Source organism: Pocillopora verrucosa, chromosome 5 (genome assembly GCF_036669915.1).
Source record: "Pocillopora verrucosa isolate sample1 chromosome 5, ASM3666991v2, whole genome shotgun sequence".
Classification (NCBI taxonomy): Eukaryota; Metazoa; Cnidaria; class Anthozoa; order Scleractinia; family Pocilloporidae; genus Pocillopora; species Pocillopora verrucosa.
Window position 1 is genome coordinate 13,911,048 of NC_089316.1, and position 19,742 is coordinate 13,930,789.

Here is a 19,742-nt window from a genome sequence, read left to right on the forward strand (position 1 = left end):
TGCATTCAATAATGCATTAATCGACACAGACCGACCTGTTTGTATTGAAAATGGAATGTAACAAAGTTAATAGCTGTCAGTCCTAACCCAATGAAATTATCGATGCAAATAACATTCACGATGACGTGTGGTCAGTTTCTGCGAATGAATACGTTTTCGATATCTTTTGTTTTGCTTCATAGAAAGAGTTTGAATTTGGGGGACTACAATTTGATCAGCGTTAACCAACAGAATAGACGCAGGACTTTGTCATACTATTGCAATAAAATTAAAATAACTTCATAATAACAGTCAACTGATAACGTCTAAAGCAATAACATTATGAGCATATTTATAGAACAGTAGGAAAATATACCAGTCACTCACACGGTCAAATTCTCCTGAGTTTCTGAGATAGTGTAGCCTCAATTTTACAAGATTAATCAGTAGATTAAGCGTATTTTTCTCTCATTTTTAGGGTAAAACACCTTATATCAATCGAAGTATTAATAACTGACGTACTGCAATCATAACAAACACAATAAATATAAAATAACACATATTAGTAGATACAGAATTTTTCCTCAAGTTTAGGCCTCTCTCGATTGTGCTAGTAAAATGCCGGATAGTTGCTGAATGAAAAGCTGAAAAGTTGCTAAAAAAAATTGCCAGAAAGCTGTTTCCTGAATGTTATGATATTTTTACATAAACGTTGATTGAAAGCTCTATTTTTCGGTCTTCACAGATATTTCTAATAACATTGAGACTACGCTTCGATCACACCTAGTATACGCCCGAAGCATGCCGCCGACCCAGCTAAACAGGATGGCGTAGTCTACAGGATTCCCTGTGAGTGCGGAAAGGTTTACATCGATGAAACTAGCAGACCTATGCAGGAGAGAATCAAGGAACATGACAGGGATATCCGACTCGCCAAGACGCAGACCTCCGCCTTGTCAGAGCACGCCTACAACAACGGACACCGCAGACAGACGAACAGCCACCGATAGAAACAAAGACACAGACAGAGTAAGAAACCGACAGAAGTTCTTCGTAAAAAATGAATTGTTGTTGTTTTGGAATTATCTTTTCACATGTGCACGAACAATTTCTTAACTTTCCATATCATGCCTACAGTTTTTTTGTTGTGTATGATCGCAGTTATTCATCCAGTAGTTACTTACCTTAAGCGATGCGTTCTTTATTAATTGCATCATGTAGCCACACCCAGCATAACCTGAGTACCCAATGGACAGATTATAATTTTGAACAGACCCTGTTCAACAAACAACTCTCTACTTTGTATGGGGAAAAGGCAGGGCTCTTGTTCAAACTAGTAACCAGTGTAAGATGTCAGCTTCTTGTAACCGCAGAAAAAAATATGTGAATTACTACTGTGAGGTACGAAGAAATGCAAATATATTAAGGAGAGAAATCAGCCTCAGCATTGAAAGTGAGCTTTTTTTGCACTATTGTAATAGAAACATATCATTTTTGCTTAATTTTGTGTGTGTGTTAATTTGTTGTTGTTGTTTTGTCAATGAAATCCCTAGACCTTTCGTAAACTATCATCCTAAAGCTGCTTTCTTCTCATAGCAAGTTTTTCTCGACGCTATAAAGTAAGTTGGTTTTCCTTTTGCAATGTAAACCCACTTTCTTTAGTGATTAAATTGTTTAATCGATTCTTTATTTCTAATACTCAAAGTGCCCATGCCATGGTTAATGTAAAGTTTTGAAATAATAACCTGCTGCATGTAAACTTTAAAGGAAAGAGTTGATGTCATTTCCATGGAAAATTCCTCTCGCCACAGCAACTTTGTGAGTGTAAGTGCGAGATCAAATTTCGAGGTATCGTGTTTGTTGCAAAGATGTAGCTCACGGAGTAAGTGAATGTCATTCTTCATCTTAACTGAGTGGTAACGACTTGTAAATCAGTTTAAAAGATCTATTTCACTTGATGGCAACGATATCTTAGTAAGGACTGATAATGATATGTTGAATAATAAGTAGAGAATAATGCATGGGCGCACGTAGAGATGGAATTTCTCTTGGAGTGTTTAACTCGATACCACTCAAGTGAGCAAATGCGCAGTGAACGAGTGATATGTCGAATTGAACACGGGAAGAGAAATTCTATATCTACAAGCAACCATGTATCATTTTATTTATCAAAGAATTACGACTTAATAAACCCTGTGGTTGATTGGTGTTGTTATTCTTAGCAGACTCTGATTATTGACTTAATTTATTTCTTCCCAAACTGACGTTTAAGGAGACTAACCAGAGGGCTAACTTCGAGGAGGTATCAAAGGAGTTGCGGTTGTCTATATGGAGAAAAGTTAGTTAAATGGCGACACTTGTTGTTCTTATTTTATAAGAAACAGTGCTTGCTCAAAAGCTTTTTTTTCTTGTAACATTCCAAAATCCAACAATTTTATATAAGAGTCTTAAGCTAGGACCAGCTAACAACGTTACCGAGAGGCATTTTCAATAACAAAACCAAGCTGGAGAGGCTGTAAATTAAACACTGCCCTTTGTTAATCTTCATTTTATTAGACGAGTGTAGTTGTAAATTGTACTTTGCAACACAGCTGTATCGATTGCTTATTAAGTAATAACGCCGAAAGCTTAAAAATAAGATATATTAAAGTGCACGTGGCAACCAGGTGAACAATCAGACATGGTTTGATGCTACTCAGGTTTAAAGATTCAATAAATGTAACCGAGTTACAATTCATAAACCCAATGTTTCGACACTCCTGACTAGTGCCTTTATCAGGGGTGATCTAATCGCTTCAACAAGAGGTCCTTTTATATGCTTACTAATTAGCGGCTTTTTTGTCTGACGGGGTCTAAATAGGAGTCAGGTAGTAAACCGCCATCATCACGATTTAAAGAGGCGTGGGTGGAGTTGATATGCCAGGCTTTCAAACGAAGGCGCTGGTGGTAACGTCGATTAGTGGTAATAATTTTAGACTTATCCCACCCGATTGCAAGGTGCTCCGATAAAGCTGAATTTTCTTCAGAGCAGCGATGTGTTATCTCCAAATGATCGTAATGTTCTCTTTTCTTAACCATAGATGTTTGCTCTAATTCTGATGCGAAGTACTATTGGATCCCTCTTCCCCCTCGTCTCGGTGTCTGTTGAAGAAAATATACCAATCCGCATGTTTGCATCTACATGTTCTTACATGTCAAATCTCTTCGTTAATTGACCAGCATCAGACATTTACTCCGCGGAAAACAAACATCTGAATGCATGTGTTATACATCCCAATAATGCTGCATCAACTTTTAGACAAGCACACATTCTTTGACAAATGCATTTGAGATGAAAAATCTTCCTGCTATATTTATAAGTAGAGAATCTTCTGGGAGGCATTCGAGAAGCCAACAACACCAACAGATTTTCAATGATAACTTTCCTTGTTCAAAATTTGGCATCTTGGCCTCTTTTTTTAAGAAAAAAAAAGGAAATCAACTCAAACCTTTAATAAACAGTAGAAATGGGTACAATGTTTTATTAACAGGTTAGACACTTGAGGCGACACTATTTGTAGCTTACATCGTTCAGTACAATGATGGTGCACACATATGTAGTAAAATACCATCAAAAGTTGGTAGGTATACCACTGGTTCTTGTTTAAATATGTCCTCTCTGGTAATTCTTGAGAGTAGTGAATTAAATACTACAACAGTTGGCCCAATGCAAAGAGGATGACTCGAAATATGAGCTGATAACCAGATTTGAGTAAACAAATTAAAACGCTAAAAATGGAAAATTAAGACTTAAAAATTTAATAACAAAGCGTATTTGTGGTTTGAGTGGTCAATTAGAGTGCGATTTCAACGCTTTCCACCGTTGTAGAATAGACATAGAATTATCCGAAACATTTTTTGGGTAGGTACGGCTCCTACTGGAAGCACTCGGAGTCTTTTTTAACTTTTCCTTAACGAGTATTTGTCACTCACTGAATAACATCTCCCTTCGCTTAAATCATCAGGCTAGAAATTTACAATCACCATTTACGTCTCATTTCGCTTAATTATCACATTTCGACATTACCTCGCATTGTGCAGGATGTCTGTTACCATGGACTTATTTAACTGGTCTAGATAGCTACGAGTGGTCCCAAGGACTGACGAGAAGGGTAAATTGGTTGAGTCCCCTTGGGAACGCTCAGATTTTTCTTTCCTCTTTGCCTGTGTCATTCATCAAATAACACCTTTTTTCAATGAAATTACAAGGCTAGGTGCAACTCCAATCGGAAGTACTCAGAGTTTTTTTTTCTCCGAACAGACATGTTTTATTCACTTAATTATATCTATGTATAGTGGGACTATCACTAAAGCAGATTTTCCTGTAAACTTCACCATCCTCCATTGTGGGATGAGTACCATCCAACCAGCCTGACCAGATTGTACTACAGTGGTATGCATCCACACGCTTTGTTGGCATTTTTGTTCCAGCATCTCCCATTAAACGATACCATTCCGCAGGGTCACTCTCTGTAGGGAGTTGGTCGTCACAAGACTGTGGACCGTTAGTTGGTGTTGAGTAACTGTTCTTCCTATCGTTTTCATTTAGAATTTTGTAATTTTTCAAGGATTTCCTACGAAATTAAATGATAATTGTAACAGGATTAAAGTCGTTAGAGTCAATGGTTAAAGATTTTGTCTAACGAGCATTAATTACTGCTCATTAAACAAGAAGTCAATCAGTACTAATAGGAGGAGCTCGTCATATTTCCCTGGCAGTTACTTTAATTTCCATCATCGAGTGGTCACGTGTTGTTTAGAAACATACATATCTTACACTTTTCTTCTTCTTTTCTTGTCACATTAACGAAGTTATTAAGCTATGAAATAGCTCTGAGCTTTCAAGGCTAAACTTTGTTTTAATGCTGTTGTCAAGCGTGAAGACCATGCGAAGGCAGAAACAAACAAAAGTCTCAAATTTATCCATTTATAATTGAGGAAAATGACTTTGGAGATCCATCTTTAAGGAAAAAAATACTTCCCGTCTTTTGTAACGATCACAATACACTCATTTTGCATTAGATTTTTAAAGAAGACCTATCTTAATAAACGTAATGTGTAAAAATTGGGGACTATTACTTGGGGGTATATCACCAGATATTCCCCGGTATTCGGTCACGCAATGCGTTTAGCGCAATAACACGCTCGATAAATCATTTGATGTATATATCTTAAGGGTGGTTGTGGTCTTCTCACGAACGACTGATGGAAACTTCATGGAGAAATAGCATCACACCATCGTGGTTTTGTTAACATTTAACGACAATTCAGCAAAGCGTGTCACTATAGTTAGTTCTAAAATGAATGAGTTTGAATGATTTTGAAAAATATAAGCGGGAAATATTGCATTGCTGCCCTTTTACGTCATAGATTTTCAACATTGCTGGCTCAGAGACATTTTACCGCAAACACCTTCGTTGTTAGATGGCATGTGACCTCGAATTAGCCAAAATAAGAAAGACATGTGCTGATGGGGAAAAAATCCCAAATAAATACCAAAAGTGTTTCTTAGGAAATGATCCACGTTAACACAGTTTAGAGCACCATCATTCGTAGATAAATGAAAATGAGGTGCGATTAAAAATAAAACATAAAAGAAAATGATTAAAAAAATTAGAGTGAACTAATGGCCTACACATCTGTCCTGTATAATTAGAACTCAGCAACATATCGTCGGAAGTTGAGCCACAAGAGTCAAGTTTGCAAAAAAGAGAAAAAACCGTTCCTGATGGTAGATAATTTATGGTGAACAATCATATTTAGGGTAATTCTTGCATTTTTCTTCTAAGGAATTCGCCATCGTTTCTTCGAGCTGTTACATTTCCTCTCTGAAATGTAGAGCCTTTTAAGTCAATGATTGATGTTGTTGAATAACAAATTTATGAAATTACCGTCTTTCAATGAAACGTCAAATCTAAGGTTCAGAGACAATTTATGATATCATTCCTAACTTTTTGTACGTTATCGCCAGTCCATCAAAGGACAGCCGGAAACAAAATAATAAGAAAATCGTTCAACTAAGGATTATGGACTGAGAGATCCATAACGTGATTGAAGGCATCCTAAAAGAAATCATCCATGATCTCATTTTCTTTCTTGCCGTTGTCATCTTTGGCATTCATAGCACTCTCTCTCCCATTCTAATCTCTTCTCCACCGGCTTTTATTCAGAATCGAGTCGACAAAGAATCTTATTCGTAAACAAAAACAAATCACGTTTAAAAAGAAAAAGTAAAGCAGAGGAATCCGTCCTACATAGGCACGTAACTCAGCGAAGTGTTTTCAAAAAGTTATGTTGAGCGTTAAAAGCCCAGTTTTTGATTTTCATAACCATTAACTTTCGAGAACTCAAAGTAAAAACAGGCAAGCTGCTTGAAATGAGAGAAAACGCGAGTAACCAAGCCGTAAATTGGTTTTAGTCTTGAATCTGATTGATAGAGGAAGCGTGCGATTTTTTTGGACAATTCTAATAGCGAAGTCAAGAAAAACCAGTGCGTTCCCGAATTTCCTACGACAATCACTTGAAAATAGCTGTGTTCAACATATGAATGATAGCGAAATTACTTCAAAGGACACCCAGTAGCTATAGTACCTTTACATCCGTAAAGCTCCATTCTCATCGAAATGTGATTGTGCCATTTGGTGGGTAGAAGTCTTATGTAACGCGCCTTAATGGATGGATGGATCTGCTGGAGTACAACAGTGTTGCTGTCTTGGTTTGCGATGAATTCCTGCAAACAGAAGCAGAACGCAATTTTGATGTTAAACCATCATTTTACCACAAAAGTCAGAAGTGATACTTTTATTCAATGGAGATTTACTAAGGTCCAACCTCAAATAAGCAGTTGCTTGGAGCTGAAATACCAAGCAGCTCTCGCAACGAGGAAAAAGCTGCCTTAATATTTCAAGACATATCTGGCAGATACCAAGTATCATTTCCCACTCTTTAACTTTACAAGTCCAGACCTAACCCAAAGGGGAAAGCACAGGACATAAAAGAAAACAAATATGTTCCTATAATTCATTAAGAGTACCTTTGGAAAGTTTTGACCTGGTGTTTGATAAAAGCTAAAATTCACTCCATCATCACTGTACTGTATTCTGTATTTTTTCACCCATTGGTTGTCTGCATTCCTTCCTTGAGTGGCCATATGTGTTACTGTCGTCTTAGTAAGAAGATCAACCTGGATCCACTGATTCAAATTCTTGTTTTTAGCAGACCAGCCTCCTTGTTTTCGTTGATGCGCCAAAAAATTCAACCTTCCCTGGATTGCAGCATGGTCTCCATTCCACTCTGAAGAGGCTGAGATCTGAGCATCCTTTATGACTTTCGATTTGTTATCCATACCCAGGGGTGCTGAGCATGCTATAAAACTACTTTTAAGAAATTTTCGCTGTATTTTGAAACACGGAAGTTCGATACTTTGCATCGTGAAGCTGCTCTTAAACATACCCTGACCGTGGCGAATTCCATTCAAACGCCACTTGCAGGTCGTGCTCATAGCACTTTTAAATCTCAGCGCATGAACTGCTAAAAATCAACGAAATTGAGGCAAAGGGTGATGCGAAATTAGATTGCACGAATGAAATATGTATCTAGTGATAGAAAATGATCCATTCGCAGTTTGCAACTCACCTTTACCAAACGTCCAACAAGTCATCAATGCATTTAGGACTCCGACGATGAAAAGTGTAGAAGAGTCCATGCTTCCTGAAGACAGCAGACCTCAATATTGATGCTTTTAGTGTGCAACAGAATTTCGAGTTGACCACATGCATTCAGCAATGGATTAATTGATACAGACCGACCTGTTTGTATTGAAAATGGGATGTTAACAAAGTTAACAGCTGTCAGTCCTGACCCAATGAATTTATTGATGCAAATAACATTCGCGATAACGTGAGGTCAGCCTCTGCGAATGAACGCGTTTTCGATATCTTTTGTTTTGCTACATAGAAAGGATTTGAATTTATGGGACTACAATTTGATTGGCGTTAACCAACAGAATAGACGCAGGACTTTTTCAAGCTATTACAATGAAGTTAAAATCAATAACTTCATAATTCAGTTAATTGAGTGCGTCTAAGGCAATAACATTATGAGCATATTTTTAAGAACAGCAAGCAAATATACCAGTCATTCAAACGGCCAAATTCTCCAGAGTTTCTGAGATAGAGCAGCCTCAAATTTACAGGATTAATCCGTAGATTCAGCGTATTTTCTCATTTTCTCCGTAAAAAACACCTTGTAAAATTAATCAAAGCATTAATAACTGACGTACTGCAATCATAACATAGACATAATAAACAGAAAATAATACATGGGCGCGCATAGATGTAGAATTTCTCCTCAATTTTAGGCCTCTCCCGATTGTGCTGGTAAAATGCGGAATAGTTGATGAATGAAAAGCTGAAAAATTGCCGAAGGGCTGTTTCCTAAATGTTTTGATATTTTTATATAAACGGTTATTAAAAGCTTTTTTTTTTTGCGGTCTTCACAAATATTTCTAATAACATTTCTAGTGGAAAACAGCTTGAAACCTAGCTTTGAATAGTAACTCACAAACATGGGCGAAAATTGAGAATACTCTCAAGTCTCACGGAACAAAAGGTTCATTTGACGTCTTGCTGAACATCATTTTAGCTGACTATCCGGTTTAATATTATATAAGGATCGTTATGGGCCTGCGAACGCTGTCAATTGAGACGTTATGTGTTCTAAAGCTTGATAAACATTCATATGAAGTTCACATCAATTTAAGTTTTATATGTTTGACCTTATTGTGCTTGATATGTGCCCTAAGCCTATACCTTGCTCAAAAACTGCTCAGAAAGGTAAAAATTCCTCAAGTTTGTAAAAACCGCAAAAAGTTGTTGCAAATGCCAAAATGTGCTCAGATGTTGCCGATTGTTGTTCATCTCGATATCTGACTCGTTCGCTACCCTTACTTGTGAGATATCGAGTTGAGCACAAGAAGAGGAACTCCAGATCTACAAGCAATTAGGCATTATTTTGTTTACTTTATAAACACAATAGGCCTTTTACTGACAAGAAAATGAACAAATGAATGAATGAGTTAATGACTGAATAAAGAATAAGGCGCAAGATGAAAAAAATGCGTCGAATCATTTCAAAAACAAACGACGGATGTAACTTTCAACTTACAGAATCCTCAGTTATCGCCTTTTCTCGAGCCCACGGCCTATGGAAAATCTTTCAGTCGATTTTTGTTCTCAGCCGCAAGAAATCCCGTTACCAAAGCCAACTAACCTACGGTGTTTCTTTTCGTATTTTGGTTTCCTTCCGCTTCTACAATCGGCGACCAAATTGTTGACACATTCACCTTTTCAATCCTCTATTACTCCAATTTTACCTTCCTTTTCCCTCTGTAAGTTAACTTACTTGCCCCCTTCCCCCAAAAAACGATGTTGTATCGTAATTCCACGAACCTTTAGCTACAAGCAGACAACATTGAGTGGTTCCTTAACGTGCAAATCGAGCAACTTCTTTTCAATTTACACTTTTCGTTGGATAAAGTTTTGTCAGACAGTCAAGTTAGCGATATATCTACTTCTTCAAGACATTATTGCCTCTACTATGTATTATACATTATAGCTCTCTGGTTATGTATATCGATATTTTTTTCTTTATTCAATTATTTTTGTATGTGTTTATAGCTCCCATCAAGCAAAATATCATAAGTGACACGTCATCAAAGACAAGAGATTAATTTTTCTTCGGTGAACTGTTGTCGAAAGTAACGTTGTAGTGGGATGACTGTCACGAGAAGTAAAAACTTGCAAATTTTACGAGACATCTACACTACTGTTTTGAAAATGGTATTTTCATTCAGTTTATTTGATTTTGCATTGGTGAGGACTTTCTTTCAGTCCTACTGAATAGCTGATTTCAAGATTCGGGAAAGACAGGCATAATTTATGAAAAACACGCAAAACACAGAAAATTTTACATAGTCCATAAAAAGTCACTCCTCCTGTATAAAATAGGCCCTCAGGGGTGTCAAAGAACGGTAAAAATATGCCTCCTTAAGATGCAAATGAACTTAAAAAATGTAGTAGTGTGATAAGTTTGCGTAGTTTAGAGGAAAACAATAGGAATGTTATCAGTTTGAATGAAGTTCTTCTTAGCTTTAGGAGTTTTTTTTGTTTGTTTTGAAACTATTTCGAAACTTCCAGAATGGGAGAAGATAAATAACCATATGTTCAATACCATTTTACATCTACAGAACGTATTTTCAAGAGTTTGGTTCTTTAACTAGTCATGCTTACTGAATTTGGGTTTTCAGGTTTGGCTTGTTTGGTAACAAGTTTTTTTTTGCAATAATGACCTGCGTGTTGCTACAATCAATTAAATTAGCTCAGCGTTTGAGCTGTTATATACCAGAAACAGACGCGAATCGTCACACGAAAATTACTCGCAGATTGCAACTCACCTTCATCCAGGAAGTCAATGAAGTCCAGAATAAAAATGTGAAAAACACAAAAAACTTCATGATTCCTTGATACAACGGACTAAAATATATATGCTTTAAGAGTCAACAACCAGCATTCAGCGATGGATCAAACAATACTAACTGAACTGTTTTAATAAAGGATATTGAGTGCAATGTAGTGGCAGCTGTCAGCTCAGAATCAATAAGGTTGAGGATTCAAAAAGATTTCTGTGAAAAAAAAAACTTCGGCCGACATAATTAACGTTTCGCTGGCCAGGAAGACGACTTGGGAGCTACCCTTCATTATAGACAAAAATAATCAGTCGAAAGTAACTTTTATTATTATCATTATTTCGATTTGTAGCAACGTGAGTTCAAGTTTCTTATTGATTAAAATCAATGGAGAGTGCTTTAAACAATTACTTTTTAAGCACATTCTTTGAAATGTCCAATAAACGGCAGGAAAGCGAACCAAAGGCAGGCAGTCGCTTAAACTTCTAAGGTTAACATTTACTTGGCTCTGGATTATGATGCATGAGCGGAAGAGAGGGTGTCCTAAATGTGACTATTGCTACGAGTGAGTGTTTTTTCTTTTCCTTTTTTACATGTATATTTTAGTTTTATCAAGTGGCAAAATTGCCTCCAAATACTTGCAGCAGGGCTCGTCACTATAACAGAGAGCTTGTATGTTGTGGCTCATTTGTACATATTGTTTGGAGTTCTGGATTAAGCCATTGCGCACGGGACGAAAATACAATGCACACAATTCACTCGGTGTATTCAGGCATCTGTTTTTGTGAGGCGAAAACAGATGCCGTGCACTGGTATCCAATCCTATATTTGCTGAGCTGAAGTAACGTACAGTGGGAGAAGTTGCGGGTCATACTCAAGAATGGTTTAGTACTAAGCTTTATTTGGCAAATGTTCCTACAGTCTCACTGATTTAATAACAATGAAAAACAAATATTAAATCTAATTTAAAAAAACAAAAAACAAACAAACAAATACCAAAACCAAATAACACATGGAACCTGACGAGTTTGTAAGTAAATAGAAGTCAGTCAGCAAATGCTAAGAATGACTTTCTATATACAAGGTTCCTATACGTTATGAATTTAGTCGAGTCTGAGTTATAGGCGAAGACAAAAGCGGTGTATTTATTAATTTTTTATATTTCATTTATTTATTTTGCTATATATTTATTTGATTCGTCTATATTATTACAGAGCTACTTTTAAGCACTTAGAAACTAACGAATTTTATGTCCCCCTTAACACTCTGTTAACTGAAAAGGTATAAAACATTTAAACTGCTGTCCTAACAAAAAACTATAGAGCTGCCAGTCAAATTGTATTAAGATCCCCTTTCCTGTCCTCACCCCCCCCCCCTCCCCCGTTAATTGCATGTTACCTCCAACTCCTAAGAATTGGCAGTGATTAAGCTACATAATATACCTTTTTGTTTTTTCGTATTTAAGTAAGTGATAAATGCCAATTAAATGCGAAATTTTGGCGTAAGTACTTCCTTGCGAAAATGTTAGAGATGTACAATGTTGTGCAACTTGAGTCTGTGTGAATAAAGATCCGACTCAACCTGTACAGAAGTTTCAACTGAGCGTCAAAAGTGATTCATCTCCGGCCGATTGTCCTTTTTATCTTCATCATTTTATCATCGTGTCAGCAAAATTTAACCATATTTGAAAAAAACTTTTGCTTTTCACACTGAACCAGTCCTGATTGCTTGATCGGTTTCGGTTTCAACAAGAAAACTTTCAGAAAAAAGGAAATAACGGGGGTTTCCCGAAGAAAGCTATCCTAAAATAAATTGATTGGTTAGCTTAGTGGACTACCCACAGTAACTACTACTGCACACTTTTAATCCATTTTTCCATCGCAGTTTAGATTTCATATTTGCGTTAGCGGGTTTCGCTCGAGCTTAAAATTGATATTACTTATGACAATAGGATCGAATGGAGTAATAACATGAACCAATAGATTGGTCTAAATCCTCTTGATTCGTTAGGTTATTAGTTTGGCGCTCAGTCTGTACCACAGTAACGCCAGGAACAACCAGGTGGCTTGAAAAGTTTGTAGATAAAGTAGGCTTCAGTGTTATACAAGGATTTCCAGCACTGAGAAAAGTAACTACACACATAACAAGATATCGTATTGTCTCAGGTCTATCTGATATCGCCAATCAGCTGCTGACACGTCACTCGCCTTTCGCGCCACTCAGTCAGGTTGATGAATGAACATCCGTGTTCCCAGGCAAAAAGAATTATCGCTGCTTAAGCACTGAGAGTTTCGTATTGCTTATACATAGTGATGTTCAAAAATTTCTAGAAGAGGGAGAAAACCAAAATACCAAAAGACGAACCGAAAGTTATGTATTCAGTGGCTTCGGTGATGGCAATTCTAGCGGCTAAGAACGAAAATCGACTGCTGGATGTTTTGCCACAAGCAGATTTTGTTCGACTTGAAATATTTCTTCTGTCGGTAAGGGAAAAGTGTATAACTGAGGATTTTGTTCATTAAAAACTACGTGCATTGTTCTTTTTGTAATGATTCAACACATTTTTTTCGTCTTGAGCCTTTGTACCAACGCACTTTACGATTTTTATTCGGAGATTGTCTATCCTTTTATTTTCATTGATTAGTAAAGTCGAGTTTTCTTGTCAGTAAAGGGCTATTGTGTATATATAGTAAACAAAATAATACACGGTTGCTTGTTGATATGGAATTTCTCTTCTCGTGTTTCACTCAACATCTCACTCGTTCGCTGCGCTCACTCCTGAGCTATCGAGTTAAACACTCGTAAAGAAATTCCATATCTACGCGCGCCCATGTATTATTCTATATATCTCCTATTGTTTCGCGCTCAGTCTGTACCACAGTAACGCGAGTTACAACCAGGTGGCTTGAAAAGTTTGTAGATAAAGTAGGCTCCACAGTTTTTGACAGAAATCTCTATTGTGTGTTTGCAACCAGTGGAGCGATCACTAAAGCAGACTGTCCTGTGAACTTCACCATCCTCAAGTGTGGGATGAGCACCATCCAACCAGCCTGACCAGACTGTACCACAGTGGTATGCATGTACACGCTTTGTTGGCATTTTTGTTCCAGCATCTCCCATTAAACGATACCATTCCGCAGGGTCACTCTCTGTAGGGAGTTGATCGTCACAAGACTCTGGACCGTTAGTTGGTGTTGAGTAACTGCTCTTCCTGTCGTTTTCATTAAGAATTTTGTAATTTTTGCAAGGATTGCCTACAAAATGCAATGATAATTATAACAGGATTAAAGTCGTTAGAATCAATGGTAAAAGATTTTGTCTAACGAACATTACTTACTGCACATTCAGCAAGAAGTCAATCAGTACTAATAGGAGGAGCTCGTCATATTTCCCTAGCAGCATATTTCATCATATTTCATATTTCATCGAGTGGTCACATATTGTTTAAAAACATACATATCTTACACTTTTTTCTCTTTTTCTTCTTCTTTTTACATTAACGAAGTTATTAAGCTATGAAATAGCTCTGAGCTTTAAGGCCAAACTTTGTTTTAATGCTGTTGTCAGCATGAAGACCATGCGAAGGCAGAAACAAACAAAAGTCTCAAAATTATCCATTTACAATTAAGGAAAATGACTGAAAAAAAAATACTTCCCGTCTTCTGTAACAATCACAAACACTCTCATCTTGAATAAGATTTTTAACAAAGACCTATCTTAATAAACATAATGAGTGAAAATTGGGAAATGTTACCTAGGGTATATCACCGGATATTCCTTGGTACTTGGTCACGCGATGCGTTTAGAGCAATCATGCCCGAGATAAATCATTTGATGTATCATAAGGGTGGTTGTCGTCTTCTCTCAAACGACTGATAGAAACCTCATGGAGAAATAGCGTCGCACCATCGTGGTTATGTTAACATTTAACGACAAGTCAGCAAAGTGTGTCACTATCGTTAGTTCTAAAATGAATGAGTTTGAATGATTTTGAAAAACATAAGCGGGAAACATTGCATTGTTGCCCTCTTACGTCATAGATTTGCAACATTGCTGGCTTAGAGACATTTCACCGCAAACACTTTCGTTGTTGTTGTTGTTCGTTGCATGTGACCTCGAAGTAGCCAAAGGAAAAAGACATGTGCTGATGGGGAAAAAATCCCAGATAAATAGCAAAAGTATTTCTGAGGAAATGATCGACGTTGACACAGTTTAGAGCACCATCATTGATAGATAAATAAAAATGAGGTGCGATTTTAAAGAAAACAAAAAAGAAAAATGAGAGTGAAGAAATGGCCTACACATCTGTCTCGTATAATTAAAACTCAGCAACATATCGTCGCAAGTTGAACCATAAGAGTCAAGTTTGTTAAATGGAAAACCGTCCCTGATAATAGATAATTTATGGTGAACAATCATATTTAAGGTAAATATTGCATTTTTCTTCTTAGGAATTCGCCATCGTTTCTTCGAGCTGTTACATTTCCTCTCTAAAATGTACAGTCTTTTCAGTCAATATTTGATGTTGTTGAATAACAAATTTATCAAATTACTGTCTTTCGCTGAAACGTCAAACCTAAGGTTCAGAGACAATTTGCGATATCATTCCTAACTTTTCATAAGTTATCGCCAGTCCATCAAAGGACAGCCGGAAACAAAATTATAAGAAACTCGTTCAACTAAGGATTATGGACTGAGAGATCCATAACGTGATTGAAGGCATCCTAAAAGAAATCATCCATGATCTCATTTTCTTTCTTGCCGTTGTCATCTTTGGCATTCATAGCACTCTCTCTCCCATTCTAATCTCTTCTCCACCGGCTTTTATTCAGAATCGAGTCGACAAAGAATCTTATTCGTAAACAAAAACAAATCACGTTTAAAAAGAAAAAGTAAAGCAGAGGAATCCGTCCTACATAGGCACGTAACTCAGCGAAGTGTTTTCAAAAAGTTATGTTGAGCGTTAAAAGCCCAGTTTTTGATTTTCATAACCATTAACTTTCGAGAACTCAAAGTAAAAACAGGCAAGCTGCTTGAAATGAGAGAAAACGCGAGTAACCAAGCCGTAAATTGGTTTTAGTCTTGAATCTGATTGATAGAGGAAGCGTGCGATTTTTTTGGACAATTCTAATAGCGAAGTCAAGAAAAACCAGTGCGTTCCAGAATTTCCTACGACAATCACTTGAAAATAGCTGTGTTCAACATATGAATGATAGCGAAATTACTTCAAAGGACACCCAGTAGCTATAGTACCTTCACATCCGTAGAGCTCCATTCTCATCGAAATGTGATTGTGCCATATGGTGGGTAGAAGTCTTATGTAACGCGCCTTAATGGATGGGTGGATCTGCTGGAATACAACAGTGTCACTGTCTTGGTTTGCAATGAATTCCTGCAAACAGAAGCACAAAGTAAATTTGATGTTAAACCATCATTTTACCACAAAAGCCAGAGGTGATACTTCTATTTCATGGAGTATTGCCAAGGTACAACCTCAAATAAGCAGTTGCTTGGAGCTGAAATACCAAGCAGCTCTCGCAACCAGGAAAAAGGTGCCTTAATATTTCAAGACATTTCTGGCAGATATCAAGTATCATTTCCCACTCTTTAACTTTACAAGTCCAAACCTTACCCAAGGGGAAAGCACAGGGCGTAAAAGAAAACAAATATGTTCCTATAATTCATTAAGAGTACCTTTGGAAAGTTTTGACCTGGTATTTGATAAAAGCTAAAGTTCACTCCATCATCACTGTACTGTATTCTGAATTTTTTCACCCATTGGTTGTAGGCATTCCTTCCTTGAGTGGCCATATGTGTTACTGTCGTTTTAGTGAGAAGATCAACCTGGATCCACTGATTCAAATTATTGTTTTTAGCTGACCAGCCTCCTTGTTTTCCTGGATGCGCCAAAAAATTCAACCTTCCCTGGATTGCAGCATGGTTTATATCCCACTCTGAAGAGGCTGAGATCTGAGCATCCTTTATGAGTTTCAATTGGTTATCCATACCTAGGGGTGCTAGGCATGCTGTAAGGGTTGGAATAAGTGAATTAATCCCAACATAGCGCATGAATAGCTCTAGGATAATTCGATTATGTTGGCGTGACTTTTTGACGTAAATTTTATTCGATGACTTTGCTACCATTAGCCACCTAGAGCACATGGCATAGTATCCGAAGTACTACTCGCAAAAGGTAAAAGGTTTGAATTTTGGTTGAAGTGCACAGAATTTTCTCTCTTTAAGTGTTCCTCTGTAAAGGGCTAAGATATTTGTCGTTTTAACATGCTTAGATGCACATGAGAAGAAAAATTCTGTCGAAAAGAACAGGAAATTACCGAAATGGTGGATCTTGGTTTGAACTGTTCCGTGGTGGAATGGAACCGATGGAAACTATGTTTTTCGCCCTCCGTTCGCATTTTCATTTGCGTTGCCCCAATTCATGCGTTTAGGAAGCGTATGCAAACGTAAATGCAAGCTCAATAAAATTAAAAATTTTTCATTCCTTACGTTGACGCTTGCATCTGCATTTGCGTAAGGATAGTTCAAACGTTTAAATCATTGCATTAGTATTTGCGCCTGCTCTTGCATTTGCGTCACACGTGTGAACCAGGGTTTCGTTTCTTTATCCAAGAGCCATACATGTCTGAATGAACTTTATCCAACGAGAAAAACAGGAATCAACACCATTGAATCAAGAGAGAAATTCATGGTGTTTTAAGCGTAATGTAGATTACCATTTTCGCAATGTTCTCCATCGAATCCAGGAGGGCATAAGCATCGATATCCCTTGATGGTGAAACCAGACTGACAAGTTGCGTTATTTTGGCACAGTGAAAACCTATCACAAGAGTTCTGAAGGAAAGAGACAAAAATCGACAGACTGAAGGAACGAATCTTTAAAGAAGAATGAAGAAGTAAAACTTCAGTTATTTTTAATATGTCATCCCAAATCAACAAATTCGTAAATTCTGCTGGTAACTCACCTTCGAGCCACGATAGTAAAAAGACGCGTCATTTTTCAATTCGCTGTCATATTTCAGATGTGTGGCGTTGTTTAGTTCACAGATGTGACCTGAGTTATTATTCTTTGGATTAATCCCTGGATCTTTTTTGAAGTTAAGACTGACACAGTTGTCGTTCAGGTAGCAAAAAAGCTCGCAGTCATCTAAGTTCTTGACTTTTCTTGTTTCGATAGTGTGGTTAACCAAACGTCTTTCAGCAAAGAAGTAGTAATCTGGAAACAGCATTGCGCGCTCTCGCTCTAAAATAAATAAATTAAAATATATAGTTACAAGGTAAACTTTTCCATCGCGCAAAAACCAAATCTCAAGCTCAATCTCAAGCTCCTAAGACGAATTTCTTAGCAAAAAAATTGGGATCCCAGTAAATTGCGCTAGCAAATACATCGAGAGCGAACATAACCTTGGATGAGAAGAACGATAATTCGTTAAATGCGTTTTCCAACTTTGTAAATTGCCTTTTTTTTATAAAACTACCCAACTTTCGTAATTTTTCATTTTTCCTTCAATCTCTCGTTAGTTCTTCATCTGAAAAAAAATTGGAATGGGGACGGTCTTTCTTCAAGTTAACAGGTACTAGACAATTGAATGTTTATCCCAAAGTTATTTCTTGATAATCATTGAACGGTTACCGTGCTAACTTGAGCTGAGAAAAACTATTCTTTTCTAGTATCGCGTAACAGATTTATATTTGGAATCGAAAGCTTTCTAAACATACAAATTTAGGGTGAAATTCTTCAATTTGCATTTTCAAGCCAATGCAGGTGGTTGAAGTTGGTTAACTATGGTTTATTTATGAATATGAATATGAATTATTTTACTAAATTGTTTTCTTAATGCAGATTATTCAATAATTCTCGGTTTTCATCAAATATTTTTATAACATAGCCAGTAAATTTGTCTGATCAAATTCAATTGCCCGAGCGTGCTTCATATTCCTTTATGCACGCTCATGACGTCAGCAAATAAATCCCTCGAGAAAAAAATTTCCCACCGGGTTGAAAATGTTATAAAACAATTGGTTCATACGTCATCTGTGCGTTCATCGAGATATGAAGCACTTGGGGAGTTTCGAGAGCACTCAAGAAGCAAGAGTATGCATCTTTCGTGCTCTCCAAACTCCCCGCGAGCTTCATATCTCGATGAATGCACGCTTACGTATGAACCAATGGTTAACTTTTTCACAAGTCAGGTCGCGCACATCTGTTTTCCGTGGTAGAAAAATATTGATCAGAGCAAAGGAAAAATAAGAACACACAACTGAATGGCATACTTTGGAATAAATTACAGTCTTGAGTTATTGCAATGAGATTGATGTTCAAAGGAAATAAACTTTCAAAATTTCACGAGACTCCTGCGCAAGTGTTTTGACTAAAATCTTCGTGTTAAAGCTATTTGTTGTTTGGCAAGCCTGTACTTTAAAACTAATCCTTAAAAGGTTTTGGGTAAGATTTTTTTTCTGTTTTCAATCGCACTGTAAGGGCCACAAAAGTATTGTAAGAAACAGGGTACCCTGTTTTTCCACAGAATTGTTAAACCCAGAAAACACAATTTATTTCATGCACTGGCATTGGTTCTCTATTTCAAGACCTAGTTTGACTAAGAGCGGCTTCACGATACAAAGTATCCAACTCCCGTGTTTCAAAATAAAGCGAAATCTCTTAAGGGTAGTTTTATCGGTTCATACAATTGTGAGTTTAGCATTAGGAGTGTTCTTGTTTTGAATGAAGCACTTTTTACCGTGGTCGTTCCTTGTTTTCATGTAGTTTATTCTGTAACTGAATCTCATTTTTCGCTCTTTTCTTGGCTCTTTGCCTTTTTTTTTATTTTTGGTAGATTTCGTCGAATGAAAAACATACCCCGGCGAATTTCACTCAAACACTACTCGTAATAATACATACTGATCATACGTGTACACTTCCAAACCTCTCTAATGGTTCATGATAGTAACACCCCTTTCTTAAATTCTACTTGTTATAATCACATTTGTTGAGTTCGGATTCTTAGTTTTGTCGTAATGACAGGTCGTGCATATAGAACTTTCAAAACTCAGCGCATGAACTGTTAAAAAATCAGCCGAATTGAGGCAAAGAGTGATGCGAAATTAGATTGTACGAATGAAATATGAATCTAGGGATAGAAAATGATCCGTTCGCAGTTTGCAACTCACCTTTACAAAACGTCCAACAAGTCATCAAAGCATTTAGGACTACGACGATGAAAAGTGTAGAAAAGTCCAT

At 37.0% G+C, this 19,742-nt stretch overlaps 1 protein-coding gene across 1 annotated transcript; it reads right to left on the bottom strand.

Annotated features, from left to right (window-relative positions):
• Positions 1–13,141: 13,141 nt before the first annotated feature.
• LOC131777518 (EGF-like repeat and discoidin I-like domain-containing protein 3) lies at positions 13,142–19,742 on the bottom strand. Its single transcript, XM_066166398.1, has 6 exons — positions 19,673–19,742; positions 17,467–17,744; positions 17,218–17,335; positions 16,178–16,509; positions 15,737–15,875; positions 13,142–13,737 (listed from the first exon to the last, which is right to left on the bottom strand). The coding sequence occupies exons 1-6, from the start codon at positions 19,740–19,742 to the stop codon at positions 13,349–13,351; spliced, it is 1,326 nt and encodes a 441-aa protein (XP_066022495.1). The 3' UTR covers positions 13,142–13,348.